At 53.1% G+C, this 21498-nt stretch overlaps 3 protein-coding genes across 7 annotated transcripts; 2 read left to right on the top strand and 1 right to left on the bottom strand.

Moving 5' to 3' along the window:
* On the bottom strand, positions 1–10556 carry C2CD2L (C2CD2 like). 3 transcript variants are annotated; one of them, XM_061440545.1, is made up of 14 exons: positions 9230–10556; positions 7159–7254; positions 6467–6586; positions 6193–6303; positions 5989–6105; positions 5792–5891; positions 5529–5637; positions 4559–4623; positions 4338–4465; positions 4075–4249; positions 3046–3147; positions 2765–2901; positions 2392–2677; positions 1–1094 (listed from the first exon to the last, which is right to left on the bottom strand). In XM_061440545.1, exons 1-14 carry the CDS (start codon positions 9581–9583, stop codon positions 883–885), a joined length of 2112 nt encoding a protein of 703 aa, XP_061296529.1. In that variant the 5' UTR covers positions 9584–10556; the 3' UTR covers positions 1–882. The 3 variants fall into 3 exon arrangements, with proteins under 3 accessions (XP_061296529.1, XP_061296527.1, XP_061296528.1); XM_061440543.1 differs by having other exon boundaries at positions 5780–5891; positions 9230–10555; XM_061440544.1 differs by having other exon boundaries at positions 2765–2898; positions 5780–5891; positions 9230–10555.
* A 3379-nt stretch (positions 10557–13935) lies between these two features.
* DPAGT1 (dolichyl-phosphate N-acetylglucosaminephosphotransferase 1) lies at positions 13936–21466 on the top strand. Of its 3 annotated transcripts, XM_061440551.1 has the most exons (10): positions 13939–14092; positions 14209–14898; positions 15216–15336; positions 15512–15725; positions 15973–16119; positions 17239–17323; positions 17874–18062; positions 18377–18464; positions 18631–18786; positions 18870–21466. In XM_061440551.1, the coding sequence occupies exons 2-10, from the start codon at positions 14408–14410 to the stop codon at positions 18933–18935; spliced, it is 1557 nt and encodes a 518-aa protein (XP_061296535.1). In that variant the 5' UTR covers positions 13939–14092; positions 14209–14407; the 3' UTR covers positions 18936–21466. The 3 variants fall into 3 exon arrangements, with proteins under 3 accessions (XP_061296537.1, XP_061296535.1, XP_061296534.1); XM_061440550.1 differs by having other exon boundaries at positions 13939–14898; XM_061440553.1 differs by lacking the exons at positions 18377–18464; positions 18870–21466 and having other exon boundaries at positions 13936–14898; positions 18631–18717.
* Positions 20226–21466, top strand: LOC133261838 (histone H2AX). Its single transcript, XM_061440556.1, has one exon. The coding sequence runs from the start codon at positions 20226–20228 to the stop codon at positions 20655–20657; it is 432 nt and encodes a 143-aa protein (XP_061296540.1). The 3' UTR covers positions 20658–21466.
* Positions 21467–21498: the final 32 nt, after the last annotated feature.

The following is a 21498-nucleotide window of genomic DNA, read 5'->3' as shown; positions in this document are numbered from 1 at the left end:
TTTATAAACTCCAGTTTGACTTTAATAAATTAAATTCCAAGCCATCACACAGCAATGGACATCATCATCTCCCACTATACAGAGGGGCAACCCTGCTCTTGCTCCATCATCACACAGTCTGTAAATAAAACTCCTAAAGCCATCTCTCTGGGGAAGGCTTCCCAGCAGGCTCCTGGCTCCCTCCTTCCAACAGAGCCACTGCTCACAGAGAAGGCATCAAGTACAAAAAATGGTAATAAAGGGGGAGGGAGGGATGAGGAGCAGAAGGGGAGGCAGGGAGTGGGGAGTACCTGCCCCCCATCCCGGGCACCGGCCCGGCATTCTATGAGCTGCCAATGTCCTCAGAGGCAGACACTGGTGCTGGTCGGGGTGGGGACCTGAGGGAAGTGTGGGAGCCCCATCCCAAAGGGAATTGCCAACCCTCCTGGGACAGGAGAGAAGGATCACCTGGGAGAGATGCCCTCTATCCACTGTTCACTGAGGGGCTGGGACCACACATATAAATAGAAAAGAGAATAAATAAGGGAGAAAGGATCATCTGAGTTGCTGAGCACCCTGGGACTCCTCTGAGGGGGTGGGTGTCAACAGCAGGCAAACGGGTCTGAGGAATGCCCACAGGTGTCAGGACAGAGCCTCCTCTTTCTCCCAGCCACCCATTCCCTCTTCTACGTCCTTGGCAACGGGTGTCCACTTCTCACACGCTTCCCGTTGCAAGTACCCTTCCAGCTGGCCCCACAGCCCAGGGTTGACAGGCCTTCCTGGAACTCGCGGGGCTTCCCTGGCCCAGGCTGTTGGGAATCCAGGGAGGGGAATGGAAGGGAATGTGGGGAAAGGGCTGAGAGGACTCCGGCTCTCTCCTAGCTCAGAGGGTGAACAGGGCCCTCAGAGCTGAGGGCTGGGGTTGCCATTGGCCTTGGGTTTAGATTTGAAGGAAAAGCGCTTGATAAGACGCCGAGAAAAGCTGCCAGCCTTCTTTCGGACGCTGGGTGTGGTCGCCGTGTTGGAGAGGTCATCGTGTGATTGGCTCAGACCAGCTTCCTTCTGACGTGGCCTCCGGCGGAAGATGAGCTTCGTGCCGCTGCGCAGGAAGCTCACTGTTTGGGGGAGAGGGGAGGCTGAGGGGCGAGGTGGGGAGCAGAGCATGGAAGAGCATGAAGGGGTCCAAGGCATGGAACAGAAAAGACATGCCCTTCCTGCGAAAAACATGGCGGCGCTCATGGGATTCTATGTGCACTCCTGAGGAGGAATGTCCCAGGGCTGGCTACTCTGTGAGGACAGACTGACAGTTGGGCCTCTTTACTAAAGAAAGAAAAAAGCTGAACAGAGGTATTCCTAAAAGCCTATAAAATCACAAAGCGACAAAGTGGGTTGACCTTGATTGTTGACTAGATTCCAGGATGTGAGCAAAGAGCGGTGTGTCTGGAACACTTTAAAGGGGTAAATTCAAGACCAATATAATGAGAAAGGTGCTTACACAGCAGGCTTTGGACTTAGGACCCTTAATATCCCAAGAAGTGATGCAGGCTTAAATCATAAATAGTTAAAGACATAAGTCATAAATAGTTAAAATAGTTAAAGACGCGCTGGCAGAGGGAGGAGGATATTTGGGGCAAGTCCTACAACCTTATAAATTAGAAATACCACAGGTATGTACTGACTGTGTCACTGTTACAGGGACACTCCTAGGGTTGGCCTAGGGAAGGATTTCTTATAGCGGAGAGAGTTCAGAATGAAAGGAAAGGGAGAAGAAAAGAATAAGGGAAGGAAAATATGCTCTTAGATCCGGGAAGAGAGAAAAACAGAGGTTTTTTAAAAAAGGGAAATACTTTTGAGTCTCTTCTTATTACCCACGCCTGTTAGATCCAAGCCAAGACCCAAGGCAGCAAATCCCCAGTCTCTACTCTGGCGTGGCTGAAACAGGCTGGGAACTCTGATGATCCCTTGGAGGAGGAACGAGGAGACTGGCCCGAGGCTCCCATGTCCCTAAGTGTCCAGTGGGACCCAGGTGATGAAACTGGGCATCAAAGAGGGGTAGGGGTGGGACAATGGTAGCACAATAGTTAAGAGTTCGCCTGCCAATGCAAGGGACATGAGTTTGATCCCTGGTCAAGGAAGATTCCACATGCCTTGGAGCAGCTAAGCCTGTGGACCACAACCACTGAGCTGGAGCTCTAGCACCTGGGAGCCGCAGCTACTGAAGCCTGCACGCCTAGAGCCTGTGCTCCACAATAAGAGAAGCCAGCGCAATGAGAAGGCCACACACTGCAACAAAGAGTAGCCTCCACTCTCTGAAACTAGAGAAAGCATGCGCGCAGCAACAAAGACCCAGCATAACCCCACAATAAATAAGTACATTTTTTAAAAAAGGAGGGGCTGCCAATATCACCCCACCTTTGTGATCTTTGAGACTGCGGGTTTCCAGGGCACCAGTAGACCCTGTTTCCGACTCAACATCATCCACGGAGGGCCTCTCAGAAATGTCCGAACGTGTTGTCTCATCTGCTTCCTGGACACTCGTGGGACTGGAGAGGGCATCTACGGGTCCTGGGGACATGGCTGGGGGGTCTGAGGGAGGTGAGGAGGGACCTCCACTGGGCCCTGCATCATCCTGTATTGAGGCGTCCAAGGATGCTGCATAGCCCAGGGAGAGTGCCAACTCATCCTGAGCGATGGGCACCTGGCAGGAAGGACAAGTTTTAATGGGCAACAGTGACCCATGAGGGCTTTTTCCCGAGCCCACCTCCTTTCCCCAGAGCCCTGTTACCTTGGAAACACCCGAGATGATAAGTGTGCTACGCTTGGTGGGTGTCTTCTTGGCTGCCCGCCCACTGGGTTCAGTCAGCTGGCGAATGGCTGTCTCTGCTACAGGGTCCAGGCCGTTGGAAAGGTGGCTCTCCCCTGCTGGATGATGGATACAGAAGACGGGCAACCTGACTCCTCCCTAGCTCCTTCTTGGACTTGAACTCCTGTGCCTCACCCAAAGTGGTTTTTGACTCCGGGACTCCGGTGTCAACCACCACTCACACTTCCCAATTCCCTACTCACGGCTGCTGCTGTGGGATGTGCTGCTGGGGCCACCACTCTCACTCAGCACTGTCGTCGTCTTCTCGGTCACCTCCACCTTGGACGGGGAGCGGGAGGGGGAGTCTGGTGGGTGGGGGAGGGTCAGTGAGCTGGGAGGTGCTTTAGAGTGGCCCCCACCCGCTACTGTCTTTATTGAGAGGCAGACTTTGGCTGACTCATGACTAAGGCATGATTAATCACAGGGGTGACTAAGAAGATGCCATGGGGACAAAAAGATACCACAGGAACCAATAGGAGTGTGGGAAAGAGGCAGGGGCCCCACCAAGGGCATGAAAATACTGAGAGTGTGCAGAGATGGCATAGGGGTCCAGTGGAAGTAGGGGAAATGCCATGGGACCTGTAGAGCTGGGAGAAATGTCATGGAGAGGCCCTGGAGTAGGAGAATTGCCACTGAGGTCACTGGGTTTGTTGGAGGGTCCCATGGGTGCTAGAGGTTGAGGGGTGAGGGAGGGGCAATTAGGCAGCTGGGGCTGGGAAAAGGGAAGAAGACAAACGTGTGAAAAGACAGAGGGGAACTTGGGGAGGTGGAAGTATGAGTACTGTCATAGGGGCTGGTAGGTCCAGACTTAAAGGGGAGAGGGCTAGTTAGGGAAATGGACAGATGTACAGGAAAGTTTAGGGCTTCCCTGGTGGCTCAGATGGTAAAGCATCTGCCTGCAATGCGGGAGACCCGGGTTCTACCCTTGGGTCAGGAAGATCCCCTGGAGAAGGAAATGGCAACCCACTCCAGTATTCTTGCCTGGAAAATTCCATGGACTGAGGAGCCTGGTAGGCTACAGTCCATGGGGTGGCAAAGAGTCAGACACGAGTGAGCAACTTAACGTTCACTTTCAAGGGAAAGTTTGAGAGAGGCATAGGCGATATGGAAGATGTGGTCAGAAAACAGGAGGAGTTGGAATTAGGGCTTTCTTTGCCCCCTCCCTGTCCTGCCACGGATCTGCAGTCCAGGGCCCCTGGCTAGAGCTGGACTCCCAGGCTCCTCCTCTTTACCTAATTTGCCATCTACCCGGGGCCGGGACTGGACAGTGGTGACTGTGGTGACAATGGTGCCATCTGGCATGATGGTCCGGTCCAGCTCAATCTTCTTGGTAGGTGTGATGCTGGGGCGTGGAGTCGAGGGGGTGGAAGTGCCCAGGTTCTGGGGGGAACCCTCCTCATATTGAAGCTGCCAAGGGGGAAAGAGGAAAGAGGCAGGGCCTCAGGACTGGCCTTCGCTGGGTCTTCCCATCTCCCCACCGGGGGCAGCTTCTCACCTCTATTGCCATGGTGGCTGCCTGCCCCAGGGCTTTCCCGGGCCCAGGGGTGAGTGGGCACACCTGTCTTCGGGACAGTGGTCTGGAAGGGGAGGCCACAGACAGTGTGGCCTGGCCCAAGAGTTCAGCTGGGGAAAGGGGTGGCACTGTGAGTTGGGTCCATGACCAGGCAGCCCCACTCAGCACCCACCCAGAGGTGCTCCTTCCTGCCCTGTACTCACTGTCTCCACAGCTGCTACTCCTCAGCACTTTGAGGGTCAGCTCCCGGCTCTGGGGGCCCAGATCCCTGTGGCCAACGAGAGGTGGGGCAGGGAGGGGGAAGATTAGCAAACTGAATCCACCCTTGAATTGATCTCAGGCCAGAGGCAGAGTGCGTGCATGTATGCTCAGTTGTGTTTGACTCTTTGCGACCCCATGGAGTAAAGCCCTCCAGGCTCCTCTGTCCATGGGATTTCCCAGGCAAGAAAACCAGTGAGTTGCCATTCCCTCCTCCAGGGAGCTTCGAAACCTAGGGATCAAACCTGCATCTCCTGCATTGGCAGGCAGATTCTTTACCACTGAGCCACCTGGGAAGCCCAGAGGCAGAGAGAGATGGATGTAAATAAGATGGAACAAGTGCTCCAATATGCTTCCAAATACATAGAATAGAAATAGAAAATGGGATGGGGCTGAGCAGGGACCATGCTCCTCAGCTGGGCATTCAGATATTCCCGGTTCCTGCCTTTCCAGTCTCTATGTTGAATCACCCTCTTCTTCTTTTACTCAAGTTGTTCCGTCTGCCATGAACCCTTGGTCTCTCACACTCTGTTGAAATCCTACTTTTGTTCAAAGGTGTGGTTTAAATGCCACTTCCTCCATGAAGCCTACTCTTATCTTTATTTTTGTGGAATTAAGCTCCCTAACCTAAGCACGCCCATGGCACTTTTTATAAACCTGGACTGGAGCACTTATACCATCTCCTTGACGTACATCTGTCTCTGCTTTGAGCTGGTGATCAACTCAGGGTTGAGGTAGGTGCATCTTGGTCATGTCTGTAGCCCTTGGGACTACGCCAGGGCCTGGCATACAATAGAGGCTCACAGCAAAAATTAAGAGCTGAAAACAGCTGATTCATGTCAGGGCTCTGCTGGAAGGACTTGATCTCAGTCCACCCGTGGAAGCAGGGGTGGGGGCTGGGGAGTCACTCCTTACAATGTCAAGTCTTCGCTCCACTCCACCTCAGGCCCAGCCCTCGTGGGCTTGGTCCACTTCTGTTGCATGGGGTTGTCAAGCTCAGCTACACAGCACACTTCCCCAGTGCCTGTGAGGAACCAGAAACATAAAAATGCTCATATCCAAGTTGAGAGGCCATTGAGTAGTAGAGAGGTCATACCCTGGGCAGAGGGGCCAGGAATGCCTGCAGCCACAGCCTTGGTAGCCCACCAGAAGCTTCTGGCTCTCACCTTCCAGCTCACCTCCCAGATGAGATGCTCGAAGCTGCCTTAGGAATAACCGGATAGGTCTGGGGATGGATGGCTGGGCCTGGGGTGCCATGGGTGGCTTCTCACTGGGAACCTAAGAGCAGGAGGAGGTAAAAAGAGCTGTAAGAATCCCAACACAGTACCCTGAAGACAACATGCACGCAAACTATTTGCTTTGAGTGCCTACTCACCAGGCCCCCAGGGGCAGAGCAAGCCCTGAGGTTGACCATCATAGCTGGCTGGGTGCTGACTATGGCATCCTCAATCAGCTCCTCAATAGTAGAGAGCTCTACTTGCTCCTCACCTCTCTGCGGGGAGGGGAACAAGGAGGTGAGGCCCTCAGCTCTGCCTCCCTCTCCCTGTTCTGTCTCTTCTCTCCAGCCCTTCCCCCTTACCTCCCTGGCCTGCAGCTTGGGAAGCACCGTCAGGCTGAGATCTGGGCGATCAGTGAAGGCCCAGGATACAAGCAGGCCTTCGCCAAGGATTTCCTCCAGGTTGACTTCCAACTGTGTACAAGGGACAAAGGGACTGGGTTGACTTGCCTGACTCCTCCAACCCCCTAGGACCCTCTCTTCCCAAATTCCATCTTAGAGAGGAACCAAACAGAAAAGGCAGAGGCAGCTGAACCTCCCACCCCCTGCCCAACCCCATTTCCCACACCCCCTCCACCTGTGTTGGTGGCAGTGTCAGAGTGACGTGGTAGGTCTCCATGGAGACGGCAGCGGGGGACTGCTGGGTCACAGAGACTGGGAACATCACCTCCTCAGCAGAGAGCTGGCAGTGCAGCACCTGAGACAGCCAAGGCACGGAGGCAAGGAGGGTCAGGCATAGAGGAAGATGCTCACCTCGGCCCTGCCCTGTCCTGCCTGAGAGTGGGTCAGCAGACCCCTCTCCAGTTTCCCTCGGGAATCACCTTTTGGGGGGTCCAACTCTTTTGCAACTCTTTAGTGACCCCAAGGACTGTAACCTGCCAGGCCCCTCTGTCCATAGCATTTCCCAGGCAAGAATACTAGAATGGGTTGCCATTTCTTTCTCCAAGGGGATCTTCCCAACCCAGGGATCAAACCTGAGTCTCCTGCATTACAGGCATATTCTTTATCACTGAGCCACCAGGGAAGCCCTTGGAGTGGTCATAAATCCATAAAAGAATGATAAAATTCAGACTCCTCCAGAAAAATGCAGATATGCACACAAGTACTACATTTTGCCTGTAACTTCAATGGGATTCTCCAACCTCCTGAAGCCAATTCTGGGATTCCTAAGGCATTCACAGACTTCAGGTTAGAACCCTCAGAGTAAAGGGAACTCAGGATCAGCCCCCACCCCAGTCCTAAAGAAGGCAGAACCCATCAGACCCTTACCATGGTGCGCTCTGATTGGTCTATGAAGGTCACATGACTGATGCTGGCTTTGGGTGGGAGTTGGGGCACCTCCTCAAAGGCGATTTGGATGGAGCTCTGGGGGAGTAATGTGGGCATAGGGTCAGGTCTCTGGAGCTGCCCCCGCAGGGCTGACCTACTCAGTTGCTGGCTAGGCCCTACTCAGTTGCTGCAGAGGCCTCAGCTGCAGGCTGCCTTCTGGCCCCTCCTTGGCTCAGAGCTTTAGGACAGGAAGTGTTTCTTTTGAATCCCACCTTTTCAGGGGTCTGCAGGTGTGAGGCAGACCTGGAGCTAGACCACCTCAGAGACCAGATCACCTTGAGCTGAAGACCCTAGATTCCTCCTTGAATGCCAGGAGCCTTCCTCCTCCCCCTACCTTCTTCCCTACCCTTGAAGAAAGATGTGCATAGAAAAAAATAATAATAAAGGTGTTGGTGCCACCTATATATCCTAGCTGGGCAGGGAGAGACACGGCTGAGCCAAGGGTGAAAGCGGTAGAGCCACTTATTCAAGATAAGAACTAAGCCTTCTTCCAGCTAAATGGGATGTGGAGGCACAGGAGTATGACTCTACCCATATTCTTGGAGATGAAGGTTAGCTCAGCATGGCCTTGGGGAACTTTACCAGAGGAACTGGGAAGAAAAGCAAGCTCAGAAGGCTCAGCGGCCAGGGACCTGGCTAATTCCTCAAGGCAGAGAGCAAGGTGGCATTAGGGAGCAGAAAGCTGCTTAGCTTAGGTGTTGTAAGAGCTTCCTAATTCTTCCACGGCAGTTGAAGCAAACTGCTGCAGCCCCATCCAGGGAGCAGAATGGGAAGAACTGAGGAGGGGGCACAGACTGGGCACAGACAGAAACAAATCCACAGGGCTCATTTCCCTGGCAAACCGGGGAAAGCCAACTTCTCTGCTACTGTAGCAGTCTTGTCCGAAGGTCAGGCCAAGGAAGATGGATGGTTAGAACCCCAATCTCTCCACCCCCTCCAAGGGAGGCTAATGTCCAGCTGAGTCAGCTGTCTTGGGGAGTCAGTCGTCTTGGGGAGTCAGTCCTGACAGAGGAACAAGGTACAGGGAGAGCTGGGTGGAAGACTGAGTTCATGGTGCAGACTGACAGATGCCATCTGGCTTTCTGGTCAGCTGAGTGAAGGAGGAAGAGCAATTTCTTGTGTGTCTACTGTTTCCAGGCATCTGGGCAGCTAGTTGAGTGAAGCCCTCCAACTAGTGGTGGCTGGAAATGGAGAACCCTCTAAGCGAGGCGGTTCATAGGCTGTGAAGGCCAAGATGAGTGGGGATCCCAAGACAAGGAGGTCTCACTTCCCACTCCCACCTCAGTCTTATGACCATGCTTCCTGCCCCACTTCCTAGGAGGCCAGATGCTGGTGGTGCAATGGGAGGAAGTAGGCTGGGCTGGTTTGTGACTGACCCTCAAGGGACTGCTCTAGGCTTATGTGCTGGGAGGGCCATGAATTGTCAGTCTCCTTTCCACCTGAACACCTTTCCTTCCACACAGACATGGCAGGGAGCATGAAGAAGGAGGTGTTAGACTGGAGCAATGAAATTACTGAGGGATGGGGGGTGGGTGGGATTCAGGCTTCTCGGGGACCTGCCTGGTCACACCAGGGATCTGGGGCATGAAGTGCTGACTGGGTGTGGTGGCAAGAGGACCAAGCAGATTCTTTCACAGGTGCACCTCTTTTCTACTCCTGCCAGCCCTGCTCTCCCCCCACTGCCCCCCCCCCCCCACACACACAACCAGCACCCAGGCTAGGCGGAAGTGCCCTGGGGCACAGGGATTAGTGTTGCTATGAGAACAGCAAGTTGTGCACCGGTTTGGAGCCAGAGAGTACCTAGACCACAGGAATAGAAAATTGGGATATAGCTGGATTTCCACAACGCCCAGGCACACCCGCACCCTTCTCTCTGACCCCAGAGGGGAGGAGATGCCACGGGGTTCCTCAGTTGATCCCCACCCCCATACGGTCCTCCTGGCCTGAGCAGTCCTTCCTCTTAAAAAAAAAAGGCAGAGTGGGGGGACCATCTAGGTCCTGTCCTACTCACCCCATCCCTGCAGGCCTGCTCGTTCAGCGCTCGCACCCAAGCCCGCTGCCAGTTCTCCCGGAAAGACTTGAAGGCGAAGAGAGATGCCAGAAGGCCCCGGACGCCTGGCTCCTCGGGTGCGCCGGCCCGAGTCGCCCTTAGCCTCAGCAGCGAGCGCCACACGCCCAGCTCCCGCAGGGAGACGGCGGGCTCGGCAGCGAAGGCGGGTCCCTGGCCCCGGCCCCCGCGGGCCCGCGCCAGCCACAAGCCCCGGGCATACTGCAGCAGCCAGCCCAACACCGTGAGCAGTGAGGCGGCGAAGAGGATCAGCAGGGCTGCCCAGCCCACGTCCCGCTGCCCCCAACCCGGATCCATGCTCCGCGCGGGCTCCGGTCCCGGTTCCAGCTCAGGCTCAGCCGCTGCCCCGGGGGAGCATGGCCCGGGCGGGCCGCGGGGCGGGGGCGGGCTCCCCCGGGGCTGGGCGCGCGGGATTGGGGGCTCTCCGGGGCTGGGTGCCCGGGACTAGGGGGTGCCACAGATCGAGGAGAGGAGGTTCCTGGGGAGTCGCGACGCCGGGGTCCCTCTCTCCGTAGTCCGGGGCCCTCCTCGGTTGATCCGCCAGTGCGACCCGGGTTAGTCGCCGGCCAGCGCCCGACTCCTCCCACGGCGGGGGCCCCGCCGGACCCGGGCGGAGACTCGTCTGCGGAGACGCTGTGGCTCACGGGCCGGCACCGGCTCCCGGAGGGCTGCGTGCGCAGAGCTGACACTGACAACACGGCCGGCCCCCCCGCCCCCACCCTGCCTTAAAGGAGCCGCACCCGCGGGGGAGGGGCTTAGGGAGCCGGGAACTCCAGCTCTGTAAGACGGTGGGAGGAAGAGCGGAACCGGGAGGAGGTTCCTGGGTGGGAAATAGGCGGGATCTTTAACTACCCCGCCCCATTCTGGAATCGGGGGTACTCCTGCTCCCCTGAGCTCAAGGTAAGAGTAAGCAAGAGTAACTGCACTCACAGAGATGCCGCCTCTGCTTTCCCCTACGCTCCTTAGCTTTCCATAGTTTGGACGCCTGTGTGGTTAAAAAGGAGGTACTCCCTGTGGATAGCATCAACCCCTTATCCCCAAACACCCAGGTTCCGCAGCTTCTTGGTTCCTGGCCGAAGCTAGGCTCTGGGTGTGTAGATGCAGAGCATCCCTCCTAGACAGTAGTGCCTGGCAGAGGTCCAGCTGATACCCACCCGAGAGAGGTTGAGAACATGGAATATTGACCCCTGTCATCTACTCCCATCCTTTGGAGCCAGAACTAAGAGACACCCTATTAACCTCCTTGCTCGTGTGGGTTTGTTCTGGAGATACTTCCCAAGCCTGGGGCTGCTTCTGTTTTTAAAAATAATGTATTTCCATAGTAACAGCTTCTGCCTAAGGAGCACGTGTAGAGGGGTTGGTAATGAGAAGGGAGCTGGCACTGCAGCACTGGACTATCAATAGATTCAGCCAGAGGACTGAAATATGTGATATCTCAGCACGCATCCAAAAATGTTATAGGTACACTCTGGCCTCAGAATCCATCCCTTTTCCTAGGTGTAAGGGGATGGATTCCATTCCTATAGGACAGAGGCTTGTCATTGCTTTCTGGAGGCAGGGGAAGGAAAATTCTACAAAAAGATTCAGAGGAATCTCCATTCCCCAAGAGGCCCTTTTTCTCCACATATATATGGCAGGCCTTCCTTAGAGAGGTAAACAGGAAGGTGTTAAGTATCTCTCTCCCAAATCCAGTCATTAGTCTGAGCAATGAGCACATGGAAGTAAACAATGTCCTCTTAAAGTGTCGGGCTGCAGAGCTAAGCAGAACCTGCCAGGTTAGCGACAGGGTGCCTGAGCCATGGGAGGTGTAGGAAAGCCTGGGGCATCCCCAGATTTCACTCTAAGGAATGGGGTGTGGGTGACCTTGCTGTGGCCCTGCCCATGCATCATCATTGGCTCCCTCAAACTATAGGTTTCCCTTGTAGCTCAGTTGGTAAAGAACGTGCCTGCAATGGAGGAGACCGGGGTTCGATTCGTGGGTCGGGAAGATCCCCTGGAGAAGGAAATTGCAACCCATTCCAATATTCTTGCTTGGAGAATCCCATGGACAGAGGAGCCTGGCGATCAGATCCCAAGAGTCAGATGTGACTTAGCAACAAAACCACAAACTACAGAAGTCCTAGAGTGTGGATTTTAGAGGACAAAAAAAGTGGAGACCCTGTCTTAACTCATCTCTCTTCCCTCATATTCAGTCAAGATACTTTAATATAAGGAAGTCAACTCCTTCAGGAAAACAATCATGTTTATTTCAGTTTGTGTCCCTACAGTACTTAAAAGTTTCCCAAGCACAAATTCTTTGTAATTTTAAGAAGTCTAACAGAGGGACTTCCCTGGTGGTCCAGTGGCTGGGACTCTCTGTGCTCCCAATGCAGGAGCCCCGAGTTTGGCACCTGGTCGGAGAATTGGATCCCACGTGCCACAACTAGGAATTTGCATGTCACAACAAAGATTGAAGGTCCTGAGTGATGTGGCTGGGACCCAGCACAGCCAAATAAATAAATATAAAGAAGCCTAACAGAAAATATTCCAATATACATGTAAACACTGAGATTTTCTATGCTGTTTCCATCTTTTGAAAATCTATTTGTATCATCCAAGTGGAATGGGAGATCTTGGGGCTTGCTGATAAAGGAGAGGCAGGAAGAAATGGAAAAAAGTAACTCAGCTGCCTGGAAAAAGCCACAGATATGGTCCTGAAAGTGTCATAGATCCAAACCCTCCAAAGCTGTCTCATAATGACTTGTTCAGCACTGTGAAATATTTCTAGGACAGTCTTTTCAGGCAATCGGACTTAATAATGCATTGGCTTTGCTTACTGGAAGGCACTCAGGGCTTCCTAGCAGGAGATGTGCATCTCAGACCTTGCCTGCTCAGCCCAAGAAACCAGCTGAAACCATTGACAACCCACCTAATCCATGGATCCTAGGATGAGCATCAGCATATAGGCAGATGCTTTGAACTTGTATCAGGACAGGCACAAAATTTCAAGTGTGCCCAAACAATCATGTGTTTGTTTCTCCTTGTGAGTCTGATAATCAATTGGGCATTTACCATCATGGGAACAAAAATATTCCGATTATATAACAAGTATCCAAGTAACCATGTTCTGATAGTAACATGTATGCATGTTACTATCCATGAATCCCCAGTGTCTTATTTTTGAACAAGTCCCCTACCCTCTTCCAGTGGGGGTTGTGGGGGAGGGCTAACGATCTCTGGAGAAGAAAGAGACAAAGGTTCCCAATGCCAAGATGGGAAGATTTATTAGGACTGGCCTCCTAATAAAACAGGAAATAGATACAGACTATTCCTCAGACCTCCAGGGAGTCTCAGCCTGCTCCTGATCAACCAGATATCTGAATGCTGCCTCCTCTGGGGCTCTCACAAGCTCCTCCTTTCCACCTGCTCCTGGTGTCTCACTTTCCCTCTTTGAAAGGCCCTTCCAATCTTGTCACATACTGAAATCTTTGGAGATATTACTCTTCCTCAAGCTCCTCTCACTTCCCCTGGTCACAACTAATTGTTCTTTCCTATTGCCCTCTGTACCTCTTTCAGATAGAGACTCATTATATGTGTTGATGCCTTCGATACAGATATCTGTGTGCTTAGCCCCAGGGGGACACCCTGTGGAACAGAAAACACTGTGCCTCTAGGGAATTACAGATGCACACTCATGTACCCATGTGCAGCTGCACACTCACACACAGAAAAACAATACCAGTGGGATAATAAGTACTGAAAAACTGGTGGAATACAACTATCAAGTAATTACTGGCTTGATATATATATATATACATGCCATATATATGGCTTTATGTTGTTAATTAGAGCCACCTTCAAGTAGAAAGGACATTTGAGAGACAAGAGGGACTACCTTTGGCCTAAAAAGAGTCAACCTGACTCTGACTCTTATTCAAAAGAATGAAGAAACTATCAGCATACTTGAGTTCTCTCAACTTCCTCGTGATGATTTCTTCCCTGAGGACTGGAATCATTTGCCACCTAAGAGCCTGTGAATGTGTGATCAAGGGAAACAGGTGCCAAGCAAAAGGCACCTGACCTGGAGGGAGAAACCTGCCTGGGAATTCCTCAAGTTTACCAGAAGCCAGCCACTTTGGGGTTTGGTTCTCCTACTTGCTGCTGCTGCTGCTAAGTCGCTTCAGTCGTGTCCGACTCTGTGCGACCCCATAGACCGCAGCCCACCAGGCTTCCCCGTCCCTGGGATTCTCCAGGCAAGAACACTGGAGTGGGTTGCCATTTCCTTCTCCAATCCATGAAAGTGAAAAGTGAAAGTGAAGTCGCTCAGTCGTGTCCGACTCTAGCGACCCCATGGACTGCAGCCTACCAGGCTCCTCCATCCATGGGATTTTCCAGGCAAAAGTACTGGAGTGGGGTGCCATTGCCTTCTCCGAGTTCTCCTACTTAGTTCTTTCCAAAGCCTCGGCCTCACCTCCTCGGATTGGAAGGCTGCCACAGTCTAATGATCCCATACGAAGGAAAGTCAAGTACTGGGTTAAATCCAAACCTGAGAGCACTCCCAGCCCCATCAGTTCTGAAGTGCGCCGCTGTGTTGCCCGGCAACTAACTGCTACTGCGGGGGTAGAAGGTGGGTGGGATGATGTAGGAAAAGTACCTGAATCAAGGACGCCGGAAAACATGAAGTGGGAGGGACTTTTCAAGTGTCAGCGCTTAAAATTTACATCATCTTCCAAGCCGTAGCTGAGTTTCGGGGAACTGAGTTGTGTTTACCTTGGCTTCCTTCTCAACGTTGACTACCTTGGCAACAGGTTTTTCTACAAGGAGCAGGTGCTGCTCCACATCCTTATCCCGCCTGCCCTCCCCCTGCCCCCCCCTGCTTCCTGTAGCCATCTTCCCGGTTCCAGAGGCGTCCCATAGTAAACGCCAGGCATTGGCTCTTTTAGCGTGACCAGCGGAGGCCGACGGAGCTAAACCTGACGTGGAATCAAAAATAAGCCGCGTCAGACACGTGGTACAAGGAGGCGCTCATCTTGGAACCGGGCAAGGAGTTTTTCCGCTTTGGGCTGTACATCTTTAATATGATGTTGGGAAAGAATCTGCTTTTGTTTGTCCTTCTTTAATTGCTTTTCCAGATCCCTGGTGATGATTCATCTCTCGAATAAAGGGTTTGGTTTAAAATCACACTTCTGTCCCCACTGTTATGCCCGTATTAAAAATGGCCGCCTCCTTCCAGTGATAGTTGCTCTGCGAACTAGATCCGGGCGGAAACAGTGGGTAAGCAGAGGCAGAGAGGCAGAGCCAAGGTTGCTTCATAGAGGCTCGCGGGAGTCCCGAAGGCGGCTCAGGTCAGAGTTGTTGGGTTTTGCTCAGGCTGCTGTAGAAGAACCAGCCTGTGGGGAGCGGCTACACGTTACTGCTGGAGCTTGCCCATTAGCTAAGAAGGCGGCCGAGTGGGCCGCCTGGCAGGTCACCATGTGGGCCTTCCCGGAGTTGCCTATGCCGCTGTTGGTGAATTTGATCGGCTCGCTGATGGGATTTGTGGCCACAGTGACCCTTATCCCTGCTTTCCGAGGCCACTTCATCGCCGCGCGCCTCTGTGGCCAGGACCTCAACAAATCCAGCCGGGAGCAAATGTGAGGGGCAGGGCAGGCGGGGGGAAGGGGTGGGCAAAGGCGGGGACTGGAATGCTTGACTGCGCGCTAGACAGAGCGCTAACCTAGCAGCCAGCCCGGGATTCTGGGAGGTGGAGGGCAGATCTGGTTAGTATTGGGGAAGGGATGGAGGCGGAAAGGTGGGACCCTTGAGTGTATCTGGGATTCCAGTGGTGGTGCCCTTCCCCGCCAAGTTAGGTGACGGTACTGCTTGCATTAGTGAGTGACCACGCCCCCTTTCCTCTCCCCCCCCCCCCCCCCCGCCCACCCCTTTCACCTGACTTGCTGCCGGGCCACAGCCCAGAGTCCCAGGGAGTGATCAGCGGTGCTGTTTTCCTTATCATACTCTTCTGCTTCATCCCTTTCCCTTTCCTGAACTGCTTTGTGGAGCAGCAGTGTAAAGCCTTCCCCCACCATGAAGTAAGTGGGTTGGTGCGGGCGGCTGCCTGGGGCTAGGGCTAGGAGTTAGTGAAGAGAGTTGGGGTTATTTGGGTTTGCGGGGAGGAGCTGAGAACGAACGAAAAGACGGGTCTTCTTGAAAGGAACGGTGAAGTGGGAGTAGGCTGGAGCCATGACATGCCCGAGCCTCCCCCAGTTTGTGGCCCTGATAGGTGCACTCCTTGCCATCTGCTGCATGATTTTCCTGGGCTTCGCGGATGATGTACTGAATTTGCGCTGGCGCCATAAGCTGCTGCTGCCCACAGCTGCCTCACTACCTCTCCTCATGGTCTATTTCACCAACTTTGGCAACACGACCATTGTGGTACCCAAGCCCTTACGCCCGATCCTTGGCCTGCATCTGGACTTGGGTGAGTAGCACGGCCACTTCTGCCCCTATGACCCCTACTTCAGGGCACCCTTGCCCCCTGTGAGATATCCGGCCGAGCATCCTTCCTGGTGCTCCACATTCTCCTTCCTGTTTTGTCCCCGCCGTGTCTTCTTAGATCCTTCTGTTGACCTTTCATCCCACACTTGGTCCTCACCACTTTTGTCAGAATATCCTTAAATCCTCGTTCCACAGGCGGCATTACTTTTCTTACTGTCTTCTTCCCGCAGGGATCCTGTACTATGTCTACATGGGGCTGCTGGCAGTGTTCTGTACCAATGCCATTAATATTCTAGCAGGAATTAATGGCCTTGAGGCTGGCCAGTCACTCGTCATTTCTGCTTCCATCATTGTCTTCAACTTGGTGGAGCTGGATGGTAGGTGGGATTGGAATAGGGAGAGAAGTCTGAGTGTTAAGGAAGCGGCCTGATCTTTGGCTTTGGGGAATTCAGAAAAAATGTGATATGTGAATAATTATGGAAAATAAGGGGAGCTATTTACTTATTAATAGTAAGTTACAAATAGTAACTAAGATTTGTTAAATGTGAGAAAGAAAGCCCTAGCATTTATAAAGGGATTGTCACTAATAGGTAGGCCATAGCCTTCTCCTATTGAGCATAAACAATTTTATAAAACCCCAAATCAGATAGGGTAACTGTGACCAAAACCAGACCCCCTCTATAACAGTCTGAGAATAGACAAAACCACAGGAACACAGTACATCTCACAATGACCAAGATCCCCTGCTGGCTAAAATGAATGGTTGCTGCTTCCTTCTGATAACAGCTCAGTTCTCACTTCTTGGATAAAAATTATTAAGCTTCTCAATCATGGCACTAACCCTGCTGACAGCACCCAGTCCAGGGCAAAACTCTGTTTCCTTGTATCCTCTGCAGAATTACTTAAAACAAATCCTATAACAAGTCCTCCTAACACCTCCTTACTGAGGCATCCTAAGGTTCCCCACAGTGTGTGGGTTCCAAAGTGTCCTTTGTTACACCTCAGTAAACCTAGCTTTGACTCCAGGCATGTTTTTAGTGGTCTTTGGCTGAAGGACCTCCATAAGTGCTTATTAAAGTTAAGCACTTTGAAAATGTAATCTCACTTTAAATTCTGTAGCAGCTCTATGTGGCAGGTATTTTTTATCAACTTTTTTCACAGATAAGAAACTGAGACTCAGAGAGGTTAAACGTGTCATGTTAGGTTAAATGTGTCATGATCATGGTCACTCAGGAAGTAAAGCTGATATTCAAACAAGAGTGTGAATGGTCTGAACCAAATGTAAGACAGTAACTAGTTTAGGAGGGGTTCATGAAAGAGGTGAAGTATTGGAAATTGCCTGGGTGATATAAAAGGGGTAGTGAGTCCTTGAGACTTTAGAGAGGTGGACTGTATAGCTTGGGAAAGAACTTAAGAGACAGAGGAAAATAGGACCATGATGTGCAGGGGAAGTGGACATCAACTTTTCCTTCTTTCTTTTTCCCCTTCTTCCAAAGGTGATTATCGAGATGATCACATCTTTTCTCTCTACTTCATGATACCCTTTTTTTTCACCACCTTGGGACTGCTCTACCATAACTGGTAAGTAGGCCTGTGGATGGGGGGACAGCTCTTTGGACATGTGGCAGGTATTGTCCTGATTGTGACCCATCTCCTGATACAGAGGCTAAACCTGCACATCTCTGTATTGTTCTCTGGGTCTTTAGTTGGTTATATTCTTAAGTCTTGGGCTTCCCCAGTGGCTCAGTGCTAAAGAATCCACCTGCAATATAGGAGACCTGGTTCAATCCCTGGGACAGGAAGATTCCCTGAAGCAGGACATGGCACCCCACCCCAGTATTCTTCCCTGGGAAATTCCATGGGAGGCTACAGTTCATGCGGTCACAAAGAGTCAGACATGACTGAGGGACTTAGCATGCACGCATTCATAAATCAGTCACTGAGGCAGATGCTGTGGAGCCCCCAGGAATAGAAGGAATCAGGGCCTTGGTTCCTGGAGAGTTGCTGGGAGAGCGCGAACCCTCTCTGAGCCAGATCTAGCTAGGGCTAGCCCAGTGCCCAGGATGTGTAATGTGAGATAAAGAATTGCTAACACCTCTTGCTGATGGCTCAGATCCTCTCCCCTACGCAGGTACCCATCACGGGTGTTTGTGGGAGATACCTTCTGTTACTTTGCTGGCATGACCTTTGCCGTGGTGGGCATCTTGGGACACTTCAGCAAGACCATGCTCCTCTTCTTCATGCCCCAGGTGTTCAACTTCCTCTACTCACTGCCTCAGCTCCTGCATATCATCCCCTGTCCTCGCCACCGTATGCCCAGGTAGCTTTGGGGCTTGAAAGGGACATCATAGCTTTGTCACTCGGGATGCCTTAGACATTTGCTGTGCAAAGGGAGTGGACCCAAAGAAGGGCTTTCTCCACACAGTTAGCCCTTTATACATTACAGAGCACATTTAGTTACATGATCTCATTTAATGTTCACAGCAGCACTGATCACACAGAAGTATGCAGCAGAACCAGAAATAGATCTCAGGGTGTTTGACCCTACATTCAGTGCTCTTTCTATGGATTAACCACAGTGAGGAGAGTTCTTTGTGTAGTGGCCCAGTCACATGAAGCTCTCTTCCCCTGCAGACTCAATACCAAGACAGGCAAACTGGAGATGAGCTATTCCAAGTTCAAGACCAAGAGCCTCTCTTTCTTGGGCACCTTTATTCTAAAGGTAACAGGGTAACAAGGAGGTAAGGCTCTAGGCTGCCATTCTGAATTCAGGGAATGGGAAAACCTAGGCCTACATCAGACCCGAGGGGAGTTTGCAAGCATTCAGCAGATCCCATTCCTGAAGCATAAGTATTAGCAAAAGTTCTCTCCACTTTTGGCCTCTCCAGGTAGCAGAGAACCTTGGGCTACTGACGGTGCGCCACAGTGAGGATGAGGATGGTGCCTTCACGGAATGTAACAACATGACCCTCATCAACTTGCTACTTAAAGTCTTTGGGCCCATGCATGAGAGAAACCTCACCCTCCTCCTGCTGTTGCTACAGGTGCAATGCTATTGGGGGTGTGGTTTACACCTCCTTGTCTCCCTTTCTCCAGGGTTCTTACTATAGTTCATTTCTCCTTGCAGGTCGTTGGTAGTGCTGTCACCTTCTCCATTCGGTACCAGCTTGTCCGACTCTTCTATGATGTCTGAGTCCCCTGATCCGTTGCCCTTTGCTTCACAGCCTCCGGGGTTCCTGACTCAGGCCAACATTTCCTGGACCAAGACTGCCAACTGGCCCAGACCTCTCCCACCCTTCATTTTCCTCCAGATTTTGTTCTCAGCATTTCCTTTCCCCTGTGATTATTGACACTTGGGCCTGTCTTGCTCTCTAATAACTGGTGATTGGACTTTGCCTATGGCTTTCTTCAGCTTGCCACTCTCCCTCTCCATCCCATCTTTGCTGCCTCCTAAGTTGGGGTACTGTAGCTTTTATGCAATTGCCCACAACTCTGACACTCAAGGAAAATGCTGGACTTGGGACAGAACTCTGGCTGGGGATAGGGACACAGGTTCAAAGGTGACTTGACATTTGACTATAAATTAAGTATTCTGATGATTAAGAGCAGACCGGGGGCCAGGTGCTCCCAGTGGTGACAATAAAGTATTGTCTTTTTCTTGTTGTTCCTATAGGTATATTTCCTATGTGGGCATTGTAGGGTGGATGGGGAAGGTTGAAGGAAGTATTTCCTTGGACAGGATGCCTATCTCTGTCCCATCCTTTTTTCTTTCTTTCTTTCTTTTTAAGCACATCAGGCGCCTCCTAGCAAGAAGTGATCAGAAAGAACAGACCAGACAGAACATGTTGAATAAATGTGAAATCCTGCTGCTCGGGTAGCATAAGGGGCCATAAGATTGGCGTTATCTGTTCTCTGGGGTAGAGTTGGACTTTCAGGGGGGTCTCATTCCTTCCCTTTTTCACTCTTCTTTTGCCAGGTAGGAGGAGGGAGTGACCAGACCTAGGACGGGAGGCAGAGATAGTTGTGGTGTTGACTCTTTTCCTTTAAAAATCCTAGGCCTGCCTTGCGCAGACTTCCCAGACGCTCTTGAGGTGGCTTCCGATTCTACTCTTCTTGTCTTCCGGTTCTGGTCTCGGGCTGTAGCGTTTAAATCTGGCGCGCTTCACTTGGATTGGCTACAGCCGAGACTGGCTGGCTGTCGGGTAGTCTCTGCGCCTCCTCTCCTGTTCCCCGGGCAAAGGGTTTTCAAATTCGACCAATCGGCGGACGCGTTCCCTCAGCTGAGGCGCGTCACCGCAGAGTTAACCTCAGCCAACCAGAGGCGGGTATTTGAGAAAAGAGCCAATCAGGAGGGCGCGGGGGTGTGCCCTGAGGAGCTTATAAGGGTAGCCCCGGGGCGCGCGCGGAAGCGTTAGACTGCGGCGGGTGGCTGTTCCTGTGTTTTGTCAGCCGTCCTTCTCACCGCTCCTCTACCTCATACAGCATGTCTGGCCGCGGCAAGACCGGCGGCAAGGCCCGCGCCAAGGCCAAGTCGCGCTCTTCGCGAGCAGGCCTTCAGTTTCCCGTGGGCCGCGTGCACCGGCTGCTGCGGAAGGGCCACTACGCCGAGAGGGTGGGCGCCGGCGCGCCGGTCTACCTGGCGGCGGTACTCGAGTACCTCACCGCTGAGATCCTGGAGCTGGCGGGCAATGCGGCCCGCGACAACAAGAAGACGCGGATAATCCCCCGCCACCTGCAGCTGGCCATCCGCAACGACGAGGAGCTCAACAAGCTGCTGGGCGGCGTGACGATCGCCCAGGGAGGCGTCCTGCCCAACATCCAGGCCGTGCTGCTGCCTAAGAAGACCAGCGCCACCGTGGGGCCGAAGGCGCCAGCGGGCGGCAAGAAGGCCACCCAGGCCTCTCAGGAGTACTGAGGGCGCCCGTACCGCCACCGCCCAGCCCTCCCCTCTACACCACAAAGGCCCTTTTAAGGGCCACCACAGCACTCACGGAAAGAGCTGGACCACTTCGGGCTCCGGGCCGGGCGGCTGCGCGCTCGCCCCTTCCCGGCCCGCCCCTCCCCCCGCGGCTCGCTCCCGCCGAAGCTCGGCGGAGGGCGTGCGTTCGAACGCCGCTCGGCCCCGGGAGCGAGCTCGTGACTCGGCCGGGTTGGCCCCAGAATGCCGATGGGCTGCGGGGAGGCCGCGGCACTTTCCGGAAAGCTGGGCCGGCCGAGCTGACGCAGGGCCGGGGAGGAAGGTGAGTCGGTGCGGACGGTCGCCGGCGAGGCCGTGCGCTCTGCTACAGCTCGGTGCTTAGAACGGGACTCGATTGCCGCCGGCGGCGGAGTCAATCGGTTGCTTCATTTCGTCCTGGGACCCCTTTTGCTGCCGGATCTCGGGCCTCGCACGGCCGCGTTCCCTCCATCTTCATTCGCTGGCCTGTGTGGAAGAAACCCTTCGCGGCGTGAGCGTCGCCAACCGTAGCGGGTCCTGGCGGCGTGGGGTCTGTGGGAGCCCTGCCCCCGGGTCCGCCCCTCCTCCCCGCTCCCTTCCCGGCGGGTCCACTCCGCCTGCCAAGCACCTAGATACCAGCACAAGTCCGTTAATCCCCGTCTGGACTGAGCCGCCTTTGGCTTCGGAACTGGAATTTTGCAGCTAACCCATCCAAAACTAGTACTTTAGGTATTGGGGGGAAGTTTCAGATGGACTAATTTTATTAAAGGGTTTTTTCCTAAAGAAAAGTGAGGTGTCTTCATTTTGCGAAAGGGTTGTA

This window comes from Bos javanicus, chromosome 15, assembly GCF_032452875.1.
Source record: "Bos javanicus breed banteng chromosome 15, ARS-OSU_banteng_1.0, whole genome shotgun sequence".
In the NCBI taxonomy this organism is placed as follows: Eukaryota; Metazoa; Chordata; class Mammalia; order Artiodactyla; family Bovidae; genus Bos; species Bos javanicus.
This window is presented reverse-complemented; position numbering and strand designations above follow the sequence as displayed.

What these genes read in the sequence shown, in the direction of transcription:
- C2CD2L (XM_061440543.1), bottom strand. Translation starts at nt 9,583, where the DNA reads ATGGATCCGGGTTGGGGGCAGCGGGACGTGGGCTGGGCAGCCCTGCTG. An exon ending in TGACACTGCCACCAACACAG is followed by an intron (nt 6,304 to 6,466) that starts GTGGAGGGGGTG and finishes CCTTGTACACAG; the next exon opens with TTGGAAGTCAACCTGGAGGA. An exon ending in TCTGGGAGGTGAGCTGGAAG is followed by an intron (nt 5,638 to 5,779) that starts GTGAGAGCCAGA and finishes GGTTCCTCACAG; the next exon opens with GCACTGGGGAAGTGTGCTGT.
- DPAGT1 (XM_061440551.1), top strand. Translation starts at nt 14,408, where the DNA reads ATGATTCATCTCTCGAATAAAGGGTTTGGTTTAAAATCACACTTCTGT. An exon ending in TGGGCACCTTTATTCTAAAG is followed by an intron (nt 18,465 to 18,630) that starts GTAACAGGGTAA and finishes TGGCCTCTCCAG; the next exon opens with GTAGCAGAGAACCTTGGGCT. An exon ending in TCCTCCTGCTGTTGCTACAG is followed by an intron (nt 18,787 to 18,869) that starts GTGCAATGCTAT and finishes TTCTCCTTGCAG; the next exon opens with GTCGTTGGTAGTGCTGTCAC.
- LOC133261838 (XM_061440556.1), top strand. Translation starts at nt 20,226, where the DNA reads ATGTCTGGCCGCGGCAAGACCGGCGGCAAGGCCCGCGCCAAGGCCAAG.